At 40.4% G+C, this 19,916-nt stretch overlaps 4 protein-coding genes across 5 annotated transcripts in view; 2 read left to right on the top strand and 2 right to left on the bottom strand.

Moving 5' to 3' along the window:
- cpsf2 (cleavage and polyadenylation specific factor 2) lies at positions 1-8,942 on the bottom strand. Its single transcript, XM_040018546.1, has 15 exons — positions 8,807-8,942; positions 8,274-8,440; positions 6,344-6,503; positions 6,135-6,240; positions 5,916-6,045; positions 5,710-5,825; positions 5,386-5,573; positions 4,942-5,232; positions 4,685-4,785; positions 4,145-4,348; positions 3,872-4,024; positions 3,429-3,651; positions 2,914-3,228; positions 1,367-1,501; positions 1-422 (listed from the first exon to the last, which is right to left on the bottom strand). Exons 2-15 carry the CDS (start codon positions 8,420-8,422, stop codon positions 330-332), a joined length of 2,364 nt encoding a protein of 787 aa, XP_039874480.1. The 5' UTR covers positions 8,423-8,440; positions 8,807-8,942; the 3' UTR covers positions 1-329.
- Positions 8,943-9,102: 160 nt separating this feature from the next.
- On the top strand, positions 9,103-11,317 carry LOC120725543 (NADH dehydrogenase [ubiquinone] 1 beta subcomplex subunit 1-like). The gene is made up of 3 exons (XM_040018557.1): positions 9,103-9,231; positions 10,500-10,648; positions 11,147-11,317. The coding sequence occupies exons 2-3, from the start codon at positions 10,509-10,511 to the stop codon at positions 11,181-11,183; spliced, it is 177 nt and encodes a 58-aa protein (XP_039874491.1). The 5' UTR covers positions 9,103-9,231; positions 10,500-10,508; the 3' UTR covers positions 11,184-11,317.
- A 42-nt stretch (positions 11,318-11,359) lies between these two features.
- On the bottom strand, positions 11,360-18,157 carry riox1 (ribosomal oxygenase 1). 2 transcript variants are annotated; one of them, XM_040018554.1, is made up of 15 exons: positions 18,008-18,157; positions 17,730-17,873; positions 17,494-17,636; positions 16,781-16,880; positions 15,992-16,105; positions 15,537-15,643; positions 15,343-15,450; positions 14,856-14,890; positions 13,032-13,210; positions 12,616-12,720; positions 12,382-12,523; positions 12,156-12,276; positions 11,961-12,060; positions 11,789-11,875; positions 11,360-11,592 (listed from the first exon to the last, which is right to left on the bottom strand). In XM_040018554.1, the coding sequence occupies exons 1-15, from the start codon at positions 18,092-18,094 to the stop codon at positions 11,533-11,535; spliced, it is 1,632 nt and encodes a 543-aa protein (XP_039874488.1). In that variant the 5' UTR covers positions 18,095-18,157; the 3' UTR covers positions 11,360-11,532. The 2 variants fall into 2 exon arrangements, with proteins under 2 accessions (XP_039874488.1, XP_039874489.1); XM_040018555.1 differs by having other exon boundaries at positions 17,494-17,630; positions 18,008-18,156.
- A 1,044-nt stretch (positions 18,158-19,201) lies between these two features.
- Positions 19,202-19,916, top strand: part of extl3 (exostosin-like glycosyltransferase 3) — a 37,485-nt gene continuing 36,770 nt past the window's right edge. Inside the window, exon 1 of the mRNA XM_040018544.1 lies at positions 19,202-19,430. The gene's annotated coding sequence lies outside the window, so the exon portion shown is untranslated. The remainder of the gene's footprint in view (positions 19,431-19,916) is intronic.

Genomic DNA, 19,916 nt, shown 5'->3' on the forward strand with positions numbered 1-19,916 from the left:
TCTTGGAAAAAAAAAAGATTTTTAATGACAGATCTGGAGGCCCAAAACATTTACTTGGATGTGATTGTAAAGAGGGAGGACTTCAGAATCTGTTCACACAAAGATGTCAGTCCATGGAAGCATCTCCCTTTGCCATTATTGAGGTAAACTACCAATAAAAAAAATTACCTGGAAAAGAAATTATAAAAGGTACAGGAAAAGGAAAATGTACAACACGGTTTGCAGTGAAACACTCGGAACTGCTCATCGGGAAGAGGTACACGCATCTTCTCTGGGTAAAGTCCTTGTAAAGGCTTGTCTCTGTATTTCCATGGTGTGCTCTGCTGCAGCTATACAACAGCGTACTGCTGATACAGCAGCTCCCGGATCTTATAGTAGTCGTCACACAGGCAGCCTTCCAGGCCAATGCGTCCGGCCTCCGTCTGGACAAAGAGAGCGCAAACATGCACAGGTCATCCACCAGGTCCTCACACAGCAAGCCTTCACCAGCCTTGTACATCACACCAGACCTTAAAAACAAGTGTGTTCCCCATTCCTTCCTACAAACTTGGATGAAAGAGTCTAATGAATCTGCATCAAGATTTTACAGTTAAACACCGCACTCCTTTACGAGTCTCGGCTCTCTTTGATTTCCTTTTCTGGGTTGCATCTATTTTAAGTTCTTGTCAATTATGCAGGTTGTTGTTAGTATCCTGGCTCACTCCTACTTTCTCTGTAGCTCTGAAGCTTTGCCTGTGTTTCTTATTTGCATCTTTTGTCTGAGGTGAGATGTTTTAATTTGCTGCTGGGGCTTTGGTAGCCTACTTACGCACGCTGTATTTGTTTCTCTTTGTGTATAAACTACCATTTGGGGTATTTGTGCTTAAGTAAAGAAACGTTAAAGTACTCAATTTTTCAAGTCTGTCTAAGAAAAACAGTCAGGTACCTACAGAGTATCAACATTAAAACCAGTTTTCTTCCTCCTGTTCATGCAAATACACTTTAAGAGAAAACAGGAAGCAGATTTACAGCCTATTGCTTCCACCTGTTTTTCTCTACACCCCAGACTTTCCCATGACATATGAAATGACGTGCTCAGTGCACCGTAAGGAACTGCTCGGGATCCACAATCTATCATCAAACAAATGGACAAGCACGGTTTGTTGTAATTTTTTGTTAGTGTGTCTCATGCGATTAATTTTCAACTGTGCATCGCTGCATCCGATGGCTCAGAGTCTCATGTCACTATAGCCAAGAGTGTAAAGAGAAACGGTCTTTCAAACAGCATTTAAAACACCATTATTTGAAACACTGGCAGGTTTAATATGACTAATTGACTGGTTTTCTATCTATCTAGTATTCTTTCATGGGAAGGAAGGACACTTACTCTGCGGACGGCCACCATGTTGTTGCATACCAGCACTCCTCCCACAAACTCGGCCTGGATGCCCTCTCTCAGCAAGACTTGCTTGAAGTCAGACAGACGAGGCTCGTTGATAAACACCGACTGATGCCCTGAAATCTGAAGAGAGAGTGAAACAGGGTCAAACTTGTCCTACAAAGACTCCTTATTCACTCTTTTGGACGCAGACTATCACAATCACATCACGAGCCTTGGGAAAAGTTTTCTTTCAGGGATCATTTCTGCATCATACGTTGGTCAAATGACATTAAAATGCCAAAATAAGTTTTATGCACTATTTGTAGCAGCTATTTGGGCCTAAAAGTCACATGCTGCTCATGTTGTTTCATTTGCCAAAACAATTTGCATTACTGCAAGGAAATGAGGCTAACTGTCAAAATGAGCAGCAGCAAAAACAAGCCTTACGATCACATATTCTCTCTGAGCTGAATCGAAACAAAGCGCCCTATTTAGCATTCGTTCCACCCTCTTTAGCTTTCTTCGCACTCAGAGGTGGGACCACTCACTCGTACAACATCACTGACCCATCTAAATGTTTGGGGCACACTGGGAAAAACAGACTGTGTTTGATCTCTCATTCAAAAGTATCTAACAACTCTACAGCAGCAAAATAAACTTGAAAGTGAATATTTGAAAGTCCTCCACTCAAACATGTGTTTAGAACATGTGCAGAGCCTGACACTGGGAGACGAAGAGAAAAAGTTTAGAGCTGGAAGATATAAGCAGAATTTTGTGAGCTCATAATTAGGAGACTATCTCAGAGCAGCTAAAGATGGTTCATGAGAGTTGGATGTAGCTAAAAATGGCTATTGATCGACAGGGGAGGTGAGAACTCTGTGTGAAAATTTGTCCACTCTTTTCTTTGATTTATGAGCTCATATATGTTTTTCTACTTGTTTATATGTTGCTAATTTCAAGTGTTCTTCAATAGAATGTGACAGTATTGCGACAGTTATTTTGCAGGCCAAAAAGTTCAGCATATTGGTGCGGCCGTGCATAGTCCTGACTTTTATGTGGCCCCTTGGGGGAAACCCCCTTCCAAAAAAACGATGAATAGATTAGAGTAGGGCTACTCTATGAGTCACATGTAACAATCAGTCTTAATCTAAGTGTAATTTCTGTACAGCAAAACAGCTGTACAGAAATTTGCTGTTTTGCACAAGCCAAAATTAACATCTCATTTCACATCACTAGAAAACACAATAGCACATTGCTAACCAAGCTAGCTTGTGATATCTTGTCCAAATATGGGCATGGTTGGAGATGGAAAGAAAGTCAAACTTAAAGTTTTAAAAAGAAAAGTTAGAAATACATGGAAGATTGTCCAGCTTTTAAATACAGTGTGTGGATGCATTATGCAACATAAACCTTAACACAGTTTATAGGGCTAAGAAATGGTTATGCATTTTTTTGTCTTCTCTGAAGAGTCTCAGAGTCTCTCAGAAACTTAATTACTCATAATCAAAAAGAACTGCAAAATCATTCAAGACAGCAAGATTTCTGCTCCCCACCTCGTTTGGTGGCAGTGGTTCCAGCGTGGGAATGACATCACTCTCTTCGGAAAACTCCTTCTCGTCCTCTCCGAACAAGTTCTTCATGGCTCGCTGTGCCGTGACTGCTATGTTGATGGGGTCAATGCCAAGATCGGGGGCGATGTCCATAGCCAGCTCGCTTTCTTCCGCCTCGTCTTTCACACCCTCCTCCAGTATCACGCCGGTATCCACCTTCACTACACGCATGTCCAGCACACCGTCAATCCACGCTAGCTCCGTGTCTTTGGCCTTGCAGAACTGCAGAGAGCTCACCAAGGAGTCTTTTAACCGCACCTTTACCAGGACAGAAAACAAGATAGTGTGAAGACCCTGACGAGTCTTGGAAGGATTGCAACACAATACTTCATATTTAAGGTCATAAAACACATTTAAGCTATAAGATCAAATGCACCCATTACTAAATTTTGGGGGAAAAAGACAAATAAACACACTTTATTAAAAATATAATTACACAGGCCTTAAATGAAGCTAACCTGGTAGATGTGGGTTTCACTAGTGGCATCCACAGTTTCCTGCAGTTTAGGCGTGTAGACTTTGATGTCCTTGCTAAAAGCCTTGCAGGACTCTGCCAGGTCCAGACTGGCTTCTGGTGGCCCACGAACAATCACCAGCTGTCTGGGCTTCATCTGATTGATAATCTTCTTTATGGAGTCCCCGTCAGAGCGACCCTCGTAGTCTATGTACATGACCCTTGCTCTGTGAAGAAACAGAGATGAGGTCAAGCCTTTGAACACTACCCTTGCTAGGACAAGAACTGCGCCAGAGACACCAGAGACTTGTTGACTACACATAACAATTTTCAGCATCATACAGGTTGATATTCAATCACGTGGAGGTGGATTCTACTGTACTGTTTGCCAATGGCCAGTTAAAATGGCTGAGAAAACACAGCCAAATTATCACAATGATCACTGACCTTATTTCAAGACTTTCTATGCTTGAGATGCATTTTGTGGGGACTACAGACAGATCCTGGTCCATAGGTTCATCTCCATTGGTCAAACCAGATTCTAATTTGCTCTTCTCCTCCTCTGTGGCTTGCAATTCAGGAACCAGAAACTCCTCTAGCCTTTAAAAGGTAACATTGGTTTTTATTATTATATTATCATTGATAAAAGTCAGAGTTTCACATTAGTGGCCTCCTGGATTCATCAGTCATCTGATGTTTTTGTGCATTAGTATCGAGTACCTGATGATTTCTCCATACTCGTCCCATTTGATTCTCTCCTCGTGTGTGGGGAACATTGGATATGACTTTTTGGCCTGTTTGAAGAAACTGCCTTTACGGCTGCCCTCGCCCTTCATCATCAAATCGTGGTGTTTGGTTTTTACTACAGCCGACTGATCCAGATCATCATCCATATCGCTCTCATCGCTGGAGTCCACATCCACCCTGCAAACCCATAAAATAAATATTAATTCTATACTTAAAAGTTGAATTTATCTAAGAGCAGACAACGTATTTTTGCTCGGTAGTAGAATATAAATGTTTGTCATAAAAGTGTTATGACTCATCTCGCAGTTACAGATTTCCTTTTAAACAGCATGTTTGAGATTTGCAGTCTAGACCACAGTTTGCATTTGTGATGGCATTTTTTCCAAACCTAATTTGCTGTCGTACTCGTGAACTGACTGATGAAACGTTTTGTAACACCAAAAGCGTCACGGAGAAAATACATGCAACCCTTAAGCTACGAGTCATCTCATGTCTTTTTCTGTAGAAACTTACTCTTTTGCTTGTTCAAGTTTTTTAGCAGTTTCTTTCTTAAGTTTCTCCTTTTCCAGGTATTCTTCCAGCTCCTTGCCTTCGAGTTTTACTCTCTTCTTGACCTGTTGTAACAAGAAAAAGTGGATACGGTGTAAATGACAAACTGACACGTTTTGTTTCTTCCTAAGCCGGGTCTGCATATTAGCATCAGGAGCTTCCCATGGGGCAGATATCAACCCTCTGGTACAGCAAATCAACATTATGACTGCAGGCCTCACCTCCAGATCCAGCATCATTTCTCCAGGGTTGTCGATGAGGTAGCGAGCTAAGGTTCCAGGTGTGGTGCGGTACGTCAGGATGATGGAATTTTTTGCATTTTGACACCACTGGATAAAAAGTTCTCGAGAAAACCCTGACTCAAGGTCCGGTTGGCTGCAGAGCACCACCTTGGGGCTGGGTACTCGGGCCAGGTCTGCCAGACTGTGGCACAGGGTCAAATGTCGGAATTGGAATGGGTTGTTCCTCTTGTCCTCAAAACACCTCATGAGCTTGTCACTCATCCACTCCACCTAGAAAGGATCAGTGATTAATGAATTCATGAATTATAACAAGTATGTATTATTTGCTGTGCTCTCTCTGTAACCAAATGAAAGTTTTGACTGGAAAAATCCGAATATTTCAATAGTTTCTCCGATGTGAAAAAAACAAACAGTTAACGGTACCTGGGACTTTGAGAACTCCACTACATTGTAGCTAACATTGTTAAGCAGAGCGAGTGGGTAAGCTCCGAGCCCAGCATCCTTCGTCCTCCAAATCTGGTCCAGGAGCTGAGCCAGTTCCAGCACACGCCCAGCTGTATCTACGGCAATAAGGACATTGCCATCACCACGCAAGGTCTCCATCACATTGGCTGTGGAAGAACGGAAAAAGAGAATTACAAATGTACATAATAAAATCTGTAACCGTTAGAATATGGCAGTATGAACTCGCATATTATTGATGTAATAGTGTTAGTGTTAAAGCGCCTAGTGGCTATTGATACGTACTAAGTAGCTGCTCATCTCTTTGCTTACGACGTGGTTGTACATACGCCGCATTGAAGGAGTCTGTAATAAGTAAGGATGGACGGCTGAGGCTCTCCAGTGAGCAGCCATTGAGGTGGCTGGAGTACACAGAGAAAAAGAATGCATTAACAATGAGCCAAACTAAAAACAATAAAATTTCATTTCACATTAACGTTTTCTTTGCTTACATTTCTCTCTTATGGTTAAAGTCCACGGCGTAAACAATCTCCTCCTCCCCATCCTTCACAATTTTCCAAATAGTGCCTCCAATCATGTGACCGGCTGGAAGAGGAGTAATGGAAAGACCGTGCCCTTTTCCTGCCAGGTAAAAAAAATACATACACAATCACATTGTTATATGTGGTGCATAAACAGGGAATAACACCTATTCTGCAAATAAAACACACCTTTCAAATTGACAATCTGAGAGTATTTCAGCTGCTGGATCTTATCAAAAGCAGCATCCACATCATCAAGTGTGAACAGTGTAAAATCTTCACTGTTGTTTCGGGACTACATGGAAAGAAAGAGAGAATTTAATAAAGCAATGGTAATCAAGCCAAAAAGAACCTCTGTTAATTAAATCATGCATGCATTACCCACATCCCCTTCTTACCTGATACAGATCGTACATAAACATCTGCCCCATCTTGTAGACAGGAATCGTGGCATAGATAGTACAGTTCAGCCCCAGTTTGCCCACAGCGTATGGCAGGGCTCCCAAGTGTATGGGGTCGGGATGGGAGAGCAGCACAGCGTCGACCTGATGAACATGTCTGGAGAGGGGAAAAAAGAGCATTGCAGCAGGTTCAAGTCCCAGAAAAGTGGAGTGGTTTAATTCAAATCTTTATTCAATCGCACAGTCTCGTCTCACAAGATCAAAATTTCTTCTTTAAAGGAGAACAATACGCATTCACAAGGAGTTCAAACAGATAATAAAGCTTTACATTTTACAAGGGAAATATAGGCTTCTAGTGGCCTCTACTTTGAGGACAGTTTGCAATTCATTCAAAATTAGAAGGTGCACAGTTCCAGAAACAAAGCCAACTAACATGTGCACATGGGAAATATTTAAAGTTGTGTTTAATGCTTTCCCCCTCAACAAAGATGACATTTCATGAACTGCCCTGTACCCTTAATGATGAGTTTTGACACCTCAATACATATCAATAAAGACGTGACAACCACTGAAATAGTTTTGGGTTTTTTTCCAAGGGTAACTGAATAGGCAGAGACCACCCTCACCAATTTCTGATACAAACCCAGTCATTTTGCTCTATAAGCAAGAGCTTCAAGGGTTACTTCTGATACTCCTGGTGTTAAGATAGCTGTTCAAATTGTGTAAAAATCACTTTAGAGGTTTCCTGAGTTTGCACTAAAATAAGACTTTAAAAAACATTTTTTCTCTGCAAGTTACAATTCAACCACTGTCTCTGTAGCTGTTGTTATTAGATGTGAGAAGAGAGGAGAGTTTAGGTAGTTTGGAAGCCTCAAAAGTAGAGCTGTACCTTTTATTTTTGACTCTATAGATGTTCATCCAACCGATACAGTTAGAAATGATGAGTATGAAATTCCTCATTGGTGATAAAGCACTATAATACACAGGGTTTTACAACTGGAGTGCTGATAGGGCACTATGACTGTGTGTGTGTGTATATATATATATATATATATATATATATACACACATACATATATATATATATATATACACACATACATATATATATATATATACACACACACACACACACACACACACACACACATACACACGCATTTTGTCTCCAAACTGTTCAACTGGAACTGTCCTTCTGATCTAATTCTTTCGCCCAGTGAAAATCTAAACATCTACAAAATTGCCATTAGAGTATTAATTAGATAATTCATGTTGTATATATGTATAGGAAACAGCAATAGAGCAAGAATTAGAAGACATACATTTATCCATGCTAATGAAAGCATAAACAAGCAAAGGACTAAGTTTGGAAATCTCTCCATATATGTTAAACCATCTCCTTGTGCCTGATATTCTTCTACTACAAGATGAGACAGAAGAAGTACAAATTCAACATAAGTGAGGTACATTGGGTTTTTGATGTTAAGATTTCTTCGCAGATGACTCTCAGACTCAAACAAAACCTACATCCATCGTGTAATATGTGGTATGACAGAAACCAACAAACAGAACCATATAATCTGTGGACTAGAAGCTTTTTACTATAGTATTATAAATGATGGGCTACACCTGGACCCATCTAGAAAGAATGGCCAGGACAGAAATCTCTGGAGATCTACCTTTGGCGGCCCATACCCTGGGAGGGGTGACGGGCAGTAGTAGTATTATAAACTTTCTTTTATGGCAGTAAAAAAAGTCGGCACAAGCTTTCTTTCCCCTACTTCACGGTGGGGAGGTCAGTCATCAATAAACCAGACTGCTGTTGGGTGTACTGTTTAGTGAGTTCATAAAGGCACATTTACTTTTTGCTAAGAGTTTAAAAAAATAGAAACATCAACTGTTTTTGAAAGACTGGCGGTATACCGACCTCTTCATAGCATCTATGATTTCCGTGGAGAAGTTCTCATCCCACCCGCAGTCCAAGAGGAAGCGGAATTCATCCACCTGCAGCAGGTAACAAAGGGCAGACTCCTCCAGAACCCCTGACACGGCTGTCAGCTTGATAATGGACGTCATGGTTCTTCAGTTGTCGAGCTGAAATATAAGATTTGTGCTTGCATGTTATCCTCACCACGAAACCTTTCCTACTAACTCTAAGGCCCGTGGCTCTTTATGTGTGAGTGCGACTGTGCGAAAAGTCATTCAATTTAATCAACAAAGAAAACAAACACAACCATGGTTGGAGTTTGCCATTAAAATGTGTGTGAGGCTAATAGCGTAATGTTGCACAATTTTAACCAGTGATGTATGCAGCTTACAGGCTGTAAGTAAATAAAATGTAAACATAGTTTTGTCGTTAGCCACAGCTAGCTCAGAGTTGTTAGCAGATTGCCCAGCAAAGTGTATTTACAGTGCTAGCTAATGAGTGTAAATGAACTAACAAAGGAGCGTGCACCATACCATTAATTGTAAAATAATGGATTAGTCTTCTGGAATAAAAAACAAACAAACAATCTTTTTTCTGTTATTCCCAAATTAAACCATTTTGGCTCGCGTTTTTGATAGCGGCAGACATACTTGCCGCTGCATCATGTGTGAGAGGGCAAAGGAGCATACCACAAATGGTGGTGTCGTTACTAAATAATTCTAAATCTCTTCTAAAACACTACATTTAGATTTTTTTCGAAAGGTATCTGAACACATCACCTTTAACATCATATTTTCAGTGTTGGAACGTATCTAATATTCCACTACTTGTGCTTTGACATTAAAATGTATTATTTAAAAATATGAAACCACCTCATCGTAAGTTTACAGTTGGTAGAATCCGATGTCCTTCGCTTGCTGAATGAGGAACTGAAGGCCGCGGTTGGTGTAAACAGAAGGTATTATTTTAGATATTAATATTATATTCATTATTCTTTTTTGGTCGAGTCAGTGCGTTTTAATGTGTTTGTTGTACTAAAAATACAGTAACCAGTGCATCTTAGAAATAATCCTTAACTACATCTTGAAACATATTGCTAAGGCTAACTAGCTGACAGGCTAGCTAGCCAAGTGCCTCTCTCTAGGATACCAAAAGTTTGTGATGAACGATCTGCAGACTTACCGGATATTTAGTATTCAGCTTCATATATATATATATATATATATATATATGAAGCTGTAATGTAATGCATGGCTACCATATGATAACTGAAGTGACCGTCGTCTGTTCTTTGACATAGCTTGATGTGCATTTAATGAGGTTTGCCTGTCAAACCTCATTGAAGTGCATAAAGAAGTGTTGTAAATCATTGTCAAGGTGTACACATTCTTAGAATCTAAAGTAGGCGTTTTAAGACACTCGGTTGTTGTGCTTATTGTGCAAGCAAATGTCTGTCATTTTTAGTTGACAACATTAGCTGATTTTGTTTTCTAGAAGTTTTTTGCAGGTCCTCTAAATCTATGAACATGGGCTACCCCCAGAATACTACATGTTGCTAAACATTACAACGTCTCTTTTAATGGTTGGGACTCGCAGCATGATCAAAATAATGATGGTGGCACGATATAAAAAGCATTCTCCCTTTCCTGATCTCTTAATTTTTTTTTTTTTTTTTTAAATATTTGTTTCACTGAAATGTTTGAGATCAAACAAATTTTAACATTAGACAAAGATAACCCGAGTACATGCAAAATCTAAATCTGTGTAACTAAATGGAAAGAAATGGAATTAAAAGCAGAAAGCTGTCGTTGCGTTCATTATTACTTTTAATAAGTCACTTCAGTTGTAAGTGATCTGATTTCCTACACTTTTAACAGTATTTCCCCTAATTTTATTTTAGTTAACTTTTACCCTTATTCATTTGAGAGCCTCATTTAAAATCATGATTTAATAACTGATTTGTTTATTTAACAGGGGTATCTATGTGGTGCCAGTGTATCAATGGTGTATCTTAACAGAAAGCAATAAGATATTGCTATATTAGTATTTAGCCTTATAAATAGCTTAAACAGAGATTAGGCTGTTCAGCAATAGTGGTAAATGTTCTTGTATCATTTATGCTTGTGCTTTCCTGTATCCATTCTTCTTATTATACAAATATGAATGCACAACTGCAATCATAAGTTTAATTTGGGAGTATAAAACCCATGCTCTTTTTCTTTTTAGGTAGGAACCATGGTGAACTTAGCAGCCTTTGCCCGCCAGTACTGGGCGCACATATTTGTCCCCACAGGCTTTGTCATTGGATGGTACCTTGACAAGCAACAGGACCAGAAGTTGACAGCTTTCAGAAACAAGAGTGCTTTGTACGGAAGGTAAGAACGAGTGACTGTTCACCAAATAAAAACAAAACAAATCCCTCAAGTTATTTTTGAATTTAAAGACAAGCTACTATGTTGAATTCATGGTGATGTTTGGCACTGTGTACACAATAGCCCATGGTCTGGAGTTATTAGTTTAGTGCATGGATATTTTCAATTGGGCAAAGTTATAAATACATCAAATCTGCAATTTCATAAAAAATCCACCTGTAAATTTTCCTAAAAAGCTAGTGCTATAAATCCTTAAGGTTACTTTGACTCCTATCTCCTTTTTTTTTCCTAAAAAAGGCTCAATTAATAACCAACTGCCTTCTATATCTATGCAAATCCACTTTAATAGATTACCATATAACACTTTTTGTTTCTGCACTTTTCCACTTTCAGCCGATAACTCCAGTAGTGATCTTCTGGTGTAAAACTGTGCTCATACATCATTCTGTTCTGTGAAAGCCAAACATCTTACAAAACTTCAAATTTTTCTTCTTTTTATAGGGAACTGAAGCCTGGAGAGGAGGTGACCTGGAGGTAGACTGCTCTCTACTTGAAAGCCTGTGTCGTGTGGTGTGAACAAATGGGTGTCCTCAAATCACAATATTTAAGAAGACTCCTGTACCTCTGTTTTTGAGTTGTATCAACCAATAATAAAGACGCCATTAATTGAAATCATTTGGTACTTGTTAATGATTCTGGTTGTACAAGACCAAAAACAATATAAAATTTTTTATTTTTAGTTGAACAGCAAAATCACAAATGCATTATCCATTTCCAGTCGAGCTAATGAAGGCTACTTGGAGCAGACATGCTCTCCACTGAAGATCTTATTTTGTATAAAGTGATTTGATCTCTTCATGCAGTCACCATGATGGAAGAATCTAGTGCTACAGTGGTTCTGCAGTGTGGATAATCCCCTTCTCAAAAAGTAGTTCAGCCAAAGCAATCTGGGAAAAAGTAAAGGGAAAAACATGAGGATCAACCACTAATGAGAAACACAGGACTAAACAAGTGATTTCACTGTGCAGAAACCCCGTTTATACAGGTACCCATCTAAAACACTGAAGATAAGCTGCCACATACAAGACACCTTCTGCCAAAAACAAAACTAAACATAACAGAGTGTGTGAAGGTAATAATTACCCTGTCCTGCGCAGATTCACATGGGAGGCTTCCTACTGTCACAAAGCCGGGATATGAATGGATCAAAAACTCGACAGCATCTGTGTACTAAGAGGAAAAACAAGTCAACCCCATCATTAGCACAGTTTACGAGACCTGACATTTGATGACAAACACATCTACCAATCTTTACCTCTGGTTTTATTTCAAAACTCTTGAGCTGCTCTTTGTGGTAAACTCTGGAGTTGTCAGTGGTGTAGTAAAGATGAACGGCATCGCCGTCATTGCATAACCTGGCGATAAAGATTTACAAGACAAATGACAATGACACTTTTCTGCTTTAATTGGTAGCCTTAACATATAGTCAATAAAAAAAAATCTGTGTTACCGGGCACACTGAGCACGTAGAATTCTCATTTGAGTCTGGGTAGTGATGTGTACACCCACATCCTTTACTTGTCCACCTTCCCACCTCGTAGGTGCTCCTTTCACACTGGTGACCAGTTCATCTGTGGGTGATGGTATGAATTAGAATCAAAAGCAATATCGTGACATGCAGCTCATTAAAAAAAAAAAAAACTAATGCAACAATTACAGCTCTCTCCATCACATACCTGGAGTGAGAGTGGGAGGAAGGCAGTCATGAATGAAGTCTTTAGCCTTCTGATCAACAGCAGCATCCAGTGGTGCGTAATTTGTTAGCCTCTTCATCAGATTATCAATTCGAGAGAAGAACTTTGCCCTACGCGGGTCTTCCTACACAAGGATAAGTTTTGTCTTTAGCTAGTAATTGGGAGTAAATGAGGACAACACCTGAAAAGTTGGTAAAAATCACTTCATTTAAATACCTTGTCGGAGTTCTGTACTCCCATGTACGTCAGGTAGTCCAGAGGTAAACCCCGTCTAAACTCCACGTCCTCCTCCATTGCTACTTCCAATGCTGCTGGGACCAGCTGAAAAAAAAGAGCAGTAAATTATGAATACCCCTTTGTAAGTATAACTGTCTTAGGCAATCCTTAGGTTAAGAAAGACAGGTGATGTATGAACCGTCAGCGAAATACTCTCCACCAGAAATCATTAGTATCATCTGTCAGCAGGAAAGACTGCTTTGATTATTACTCTTCACCTGCAATGCAAAACCACTTCATGCTGGATGCAAGATTTATACCCTTTTGCTCACTACTGGCACTGGTACTGGTTTCAGAGTTCGGCCGTTGTCTTCATCTGCATGCATCACAGGGGGAAACAGGGAGGTTTTTTCTACCTTTTGCAGCAGATCTCCCCAGCTGTTCTTCTGGTAAGAGGAGATGGTGATGTGCAGAGAGTGTGCATCTGGTAGGCAGTTGCCTTGATGGATAAAACCTCGAGGGAAGTAGATGAGATCTCCGGCTTCTACCACCACATCTAGGATCGGCTTACCAATGTCTGCCTGGTTGAAGTTTGCTGAAGAGAAATCACAAAGCAGACACCCCTGAGCATTAATTATATTTATTTATAATTCTGTTTTCCAAGCAAGAGAGACCATTTTATTTCCACAAATCAGTAATTTATCAATCAATCAATCAATCAATCAATCAATCAATCAATCAATCAAGCTTTATTTGTCACAAACAGGTTGCCCTGCAGTGAAAATGGGACCCCCCCCGACCTTACACACATAACACAGACATCACATAGGGTTACAAGTTGAGTGATGAGTTGAGGGATGAGTGAGTGCTTATCAGTGTAAGTGTATGTGTGTGCGCGTGTCCATAGTTCAGCTGAGACAGTGTCCTTCGCCCTATCAGGCTAAGTAAACAGTCCTCCAGCCAATCCAGGTGGCCTTGCATGGGATGGGAAGAATAGTCATCACACAGTCGTTATCAGGGAGTGATTATTCGGCTCCAGCCTTGGGCTTGCAGCTGGCACCGTGGTGGTGTCCGCATTACGATGTTGATTTTGTTGATTTTCCATGCGAGCAGCCCAGGATAATTTCAAGCTGCTCTTTAACACTCTGACGCTGGTCTCTCAATCTCCCGTTGGAGAGCCGCGAGCCTCCCCATGATGGTATCAAACTTCTGTTCCGTGGTGTTGTCATTCTTTTGATTCTGAGACCCCACAACTGCAGTGATCCGTTCCGCGATGTGTTCCAACTTTCGCTCAAGGGTCTCATTTTGAGCAGGCCTCTCTCTGATGTATCCCCCCATACGCTCAATGGTGTTGTTTTGAGCCTTCACAGCAGTTGTAAGCGTCTCCAAGTTGTTAACCATGCTGCGTTCGTTGTGAGAGGTCGCGCCTCGTCCCATCGCTTTGATTCCAGCGGGCAGCCTTGGGGGGGTTTGAACAGCCGGTTCCGCTCTCTTATTTCTCCGAAAAACCAGGGCCAAGCCAGCTCCGATCAGCAAGAACCCTGTTATCATGGTTCCGAATAGGTAGATATCTTCAGCGTCCTCGATCGACAGTCCCGCTAGGCACATGACTCTCCAGTTCTGCCACCCGTCCATCGTGTATCCGGCAGGGAAAGTCCCTCCAGGGCACTCGGGCTCTCCCGAGCCCAGACTTCTCGTTGAGAAAAGGGTGTCAATAGCATTCAGAGACCAGTTGATCAAATCCATAATTCTCTTTTAGGTTTTAGAGAACGACAGCGAGAGAGTGTTCCAGGGAAAGTAATGTACACGAGACAAGACAAGGACATAGAGGCTAAGCAGGGAAGATAAGGGGAAGGAGGAGAGGAGGAAAAGTGCGACTGCCTTCGCTGAGAGCTAGCCCTTTGCTAGCCCTGTTTCAGGGCTAGCAAATCTTTACATATTCATGCATTTTCTCCATGTATAATAATGTTTACATATTATGATTAGAAACTGTTTGTAATTTTTTTAATTTATTTGTAAGTGACACCACAAGACATGAAATATTTCTTTTTCTGCCCTCCTTCATCAAACCCACTCCACCATCATTCTCTTACTTTTAATTACAAGTGCTTTTTACAAAGTACCCATTCCCCTGCTGCCCCAGGATCCCATGAGGTTCAGACCCAAAGGCATCAAATAATTATGCTAATAAAACGCAACCGTTAAAAACTACTAAGACGATTAGTTTTGTTTTTACTCACGACTCGAAAGCACAGGCAAGACCTCATCGTCTGATCTAAAAGAAAAGGAAAAAAAAGAGAAAATGAAAGAGAAAAAATAAATAATAAAAAAAATATATATATATATATATATATATATATATATATATATATATATATATATAAAAAATGAAACAAATTAAAACCCACATATGCAAACTGACTTAATTTATTATTGTTTTAATTGGTCTGAAGGTTCAATAAACACCCCATTTTCACAAAAATGAGAATTTTCTGCCAATTATTTTATGGTTCAGGCTTCGCTGGGTTCAATCAACACTGATTTGGATGCTTAAGTAGTTTTGTATAAAACTTTAGTCCATCATGACCCACATACTATAAATAAGTCTGTTATGCAAGTTTGCTGATTTAAAACATTTGCAGAGGTTTACTAATGTAATGACATCGCATAATGTACACTTTAAAATTGTGGTGCTCTTTTTTTGAAAGTTTCCCTGCCGTTTTTCACCTTGGGCTGTACACTCGCCAGTGTTTCTTCCCCTCCAGCTGAACCACAAAGGCTTCAATGTCATCATAATGTGGAGCAAATCCTTGTGTGCCAGGTGGTGTCAGGTATCTGGTTGAAGAAAACGCATACACAGATCAAGACCAAAACAAATGGAGTATTCCCCAATGTGACCGATTTTTGCCCCAAATACTAACATATTGGCTCCCGCCATGCTGCCAAACTGCTCTTGGAGGATGGACAGCACGTTCCACACCGTGGAGGAGAAAGCCTGAGGATTCAGCATGCGGAGGGAGCAGCCACTCTGGGAATTGAGACACCAAGATGACTACTAATCTGCAGCACAGAGCAGATGGCACACTGATGCAGCTAATGGAATGACTTCTATCATGCGGCAATGAAAAATATTCAAATTAAAATATTACTTAGTACATAAATATACATCTGATTTTTCTCTTAATGAAGGTGGTCCCAGAAAATATGAAAATGAGGATAAGCTTTAATGATCCCCACAGAGAAAGTGAATGCAGCTAATTTGCATCAAAGGGCCCAATTATTAGGAAAGTAATCAGGACATTAAAAATGCAGAAATCACTGAAATCTTGCTTTAGACATAATCATAAATCAGCAGCCTGCAGCACTTTGTCCCCACCTCATAGAAGTCCCACGCAGTGTATGGGAGCACTCTCCCTGGAGGATTGTGAGTCTCTCTCTTGCCATTAGTGTAACTTGTGACATCCAGGTTCACTCCATACTGAACATCTTCCTAAAATATTAAAAAAGTCAACAAATATTCAGGACCTTTATTCCTTATTTATACTAACAAATATGACCAAACTGCTCTGGACGATTATTAGTCTGCACAATTAGAGCAGGGTTGTCTCTAATTTTACATGGCGGCTACATACAGTCGACCAGTGAAACGCCCCTTTCTATCAGTGTAAAGAAGTTTAACTAAACACTTAATCCCTGAGATATCTTAATTACTTTGGTAATGTGAATGGCTGTGGCGGAGGTCTTCATCAATAGGAAAAGCTGTAAAACTTCAGAAAAATACAGTTAAAAGCCCAAAATTTATGTCCGACTTCACGTGTTCCAAAACTGTCCAGTGGGCCAGATTTGCCTTTGACGGGCCAAATTGACATCCCCGAATTAGAGGTTTAAAAAAGGTGCCAGTTTGGTTAAAACATTTGTGAGACTTCCAGTAACAGATTACAATCCTTAAAAGTGCCAATAAAGCCTGCCATCCATCATGTCCCCTGATAAACACAGATGGGGAGATTATGTCTTCTGTTTATCCACCCATTCTCCAAACATTTCAAGTACTTGGTTCCACTTGCACCTTCCCTTGACTCACCTGGTGCTAATTCAATGTTTTGAAAAAGCAAAAGCGCAGTATCCATTTTTAACTAAGTTTAAGACTTAGTTTCAGGTTTCTTACCTCTCTGAAAATGCGATCGAGCTCTGCTGTGGAGAACAGTCCCTTGTAGTAATCAGGATTCTTACGTTGGACAAAGATGGGCTTTTTTTCCCATGTTTCCCTGAGGAAAGAGGGAAATGTATCAATACCCAAGACCTGTACTAAGAAGCATGCTTTAAGTTAGTTGGTTAACCCTGGGGTTTGAGTATTGCTGCAGCAGTTCATTTCTCAGACAGGTCACTTATGCTGCAGACCTAACCTGCTCCAGAGCAGTTTATGTTCAAGATTAAAGATCAACATGTATAAAAATCACTGGCTAATGGCCAATCAGGTCTCTGGAAAATGATATCACCACTCCCAGAAGATCCCCCAGACTACTGTGCATGAATAATAACGTTTTAACAGTGTCTAAAGTCTTTGGACTTTCCCTGATGAGCATCAGAAAGAAATACAGATTCTCAGGCACAGCCTTACTCCTTTCCTCCCCTATTAGCTTCAAACTGTTTTATTGTTTTGTGAGCATTAATACATGGTCCTAAAACAAGGCCCCTGATTGTGCTTGTGGACCTTATCACATGTAAATGACTTAAATGAAAAGTGAGGTAAAGTAACTGAAGGAGCAGAATATTAAAGTGTGTACTAAAAGTTACTGGGTGTCAATAAAGGTTGAAAGAAAAAAAAAGGAATATATATATATATATAGCTTCGAAATAAAGAGTGCCAGCTGTTTGTACCTGAAGAACATCTTGTCAGGAATGGGGGTGATGAGCCACTGGAACAGCTTGCTCGCTCTCTCCCTGCTGTTGTTGACTTTTGCCAGGTCTGCCAGCAGAGTCTCGAGAGGCTCAGCGCTCACACACTCCACCGTCACCTGATTCTGACAAATACACACTCTATTAGGCCTTACACGTTTTTGAAATTCAGGAGACATTAAACCTCTATCTTTACACTAGCAGGTAAACACACTCACGGGCGGAACTTCCTTCTGATTCTCCTCTTTTTGTGACGGTTTGTGAAGCTTCTTTCGCATCTTCTTCCTCTCAGCTTTTGCTTGAACTTTGACTTTGAGCTTAAAGGCTGCATTGTCCTTTTTCTTTTTCTTCTTAACTTCCACCTATAAAAACAGAGAGGTTAAAACAATGCCCAGAAGACAGACGTGTGCAGATAAAGAGGAGAGGGCTGGAGTCATTGCTGCTCCTCGTGCAGCAGTCAATCAAACACTCAGTCTTTGGTTTTACGTGTGTGTACCTGCACTGGAGGCTTCTTAGCCGGAGGAGGCTGGTCCGGTTTTAAATTTTGATACAAGGCAAAAGCTGACATGTGTTTGCTCTCCATTTCACACCCGATGTACCACCCACCCACGACTTCTACACATGCTCCTGTGCGCTACTCCTTCTTCTTCTACGAATGTTGTGTCGATTTGTTCTCTAATGGACTCTTTACCGCCACCTACAGACGTGTGCTTGATTTGACCTGATTCAATTTATTTATTTCAATTTATCTCTCCTCTTCTCCTTGTTCTTCGTCTTCTTAAGTAAACCAGTGTGAATTTAAAAATAATTAAAACAGTTTATTGTAAAAAATGTTTTGTTGTACAGCATTATGATGGCAGGAAAATAATCAAAAAATTTACCAAAAACAAAAAGGTTTTTCCCAAAAGATAATGAAGCAACAGAGAAAGGCTAATGTTTTTTCTTTTTTTTTTTTTTATAACGTTCTACATTGTTGATAGATACTGAAGACATCAAATATATGAAGCAAAATATATGGAATTATGCAGCAAATACAAAATAGATTAGTAACTCAAATATGTCTTATATTTTTGACTCCTCAAAGTAGCCATCCTTTGCTTTGTTGACTTGGTCTTCTCTCATTGAGCTTCATGATGTAGTCACCTAAAATGGTTTTCACTTCATAGGTGGGCCTTTTCACCCACTTTGGATGTTATCATTCTATTCAGTGGGCGTTATTAGGAAAAATCAGTCCCATAGATATGGACCAGTAGGGGCCTTCTACACCTGCTAGTTTGTTCAGAAGTGTTCTCAGGGTTCATTTGTGGAATTTCTTGCCTTTTTAATGGGGTTGGGACCATCAGTTCTGTTGTGCAGAAGTCAGATTGGTACACAGCTGACAGTCCTTATTTGACTTTATGATACCTAAATAGACCCACATTGAAGGCTCAATAGGTAATGGACAAAGTCACATACAACAGTGATAAAATATCTTAATAAAAAAATTAAACAAGAAAAAGAATGAAGGCAAATAATTGCTAATTAATGAACTCGTCAGTTGAACAATTAATTAACTATAGGCCAACTATAAGCCACTTCACCGTTCACCTGTTAGAAGACATCTGTTTTTATGGTCCATAATGCCGGCACCAGGTGGCGCAGTTTCACTGCATTTCCAGCGTTTGACGGCACCGTAGCATCGACACAGTTTCCCATAATGCTTTGCTGCGTGCGGTCGGCGCTGTTTGTCCAGCCATCGCTCTAACAGTGCAGCTTTTAATGGTGCTGGAAGCGGTGCGAGATGAAAATGCTGCAACACCGCAGGCTTGTCCCGAGACTGTAGACCTGCAGATTCAGCACACGGAGATTTCTGCGGTGTGTCAGATATTCCTGGCGCCTTTCACTCAGTTTTTTAGGACATCTTGGACTCCTCTATCCCGGTGAGTTGTAGCCGCTGAAGCTAACATCAGTCTGCCAGTGTAGTACAGAGCAAATGCGTTTTGTTGTGACCACTGCTGGCTAGCACGCTAGCTAGTTGGAGAGATGAGATTTGTAGCCCCTTGTGTGGTTCCCTGCAATCCCCTGGCCATCTTTAATATGTCCTCTCGTTCTCGTTGGTTCCTAGATGTGAATTTTCAAAGTCCCGAAAGGTAGTTGAGTGGATTTCTGTAGCCCCTGCTAGTCGTGAGTGTGTTTTGCTTTGATCTCGGCACACAGCCGGTGTAGTCGAGGCTTTGCTGTAATGTTGTCTGAATATGACCCACCTGGGCTGCCCCGAAAAAATTTCGATCTTTAATATTTGAACCCCCGTTTTTTTTATTTTTTTTTATTGTCACCTGCAAAACCTGCGCCACTTTTATGGCGTGTAGATTGTCACAAATGTCGCTGCCAGTTCAACATCGAGCTGCTTGTCAGTCGTGATAATT

This window comes from Simochromis diagramma, unplaced genomic scaffold (assembly GCF_900408965.1).
Source record: "Simochromis diagramma unplaced genomic scaffold, fSimDia1.1 OVJJ01000802.1, whole genome shotgun sequence".
Taxonomy (NCBI): domain Eukaryota; kingdom Metazoa; phylum Chordata; class Actinopteri; order Cichliformes; family Cichlidae; genus Simochromis; species Simochromis diagramma.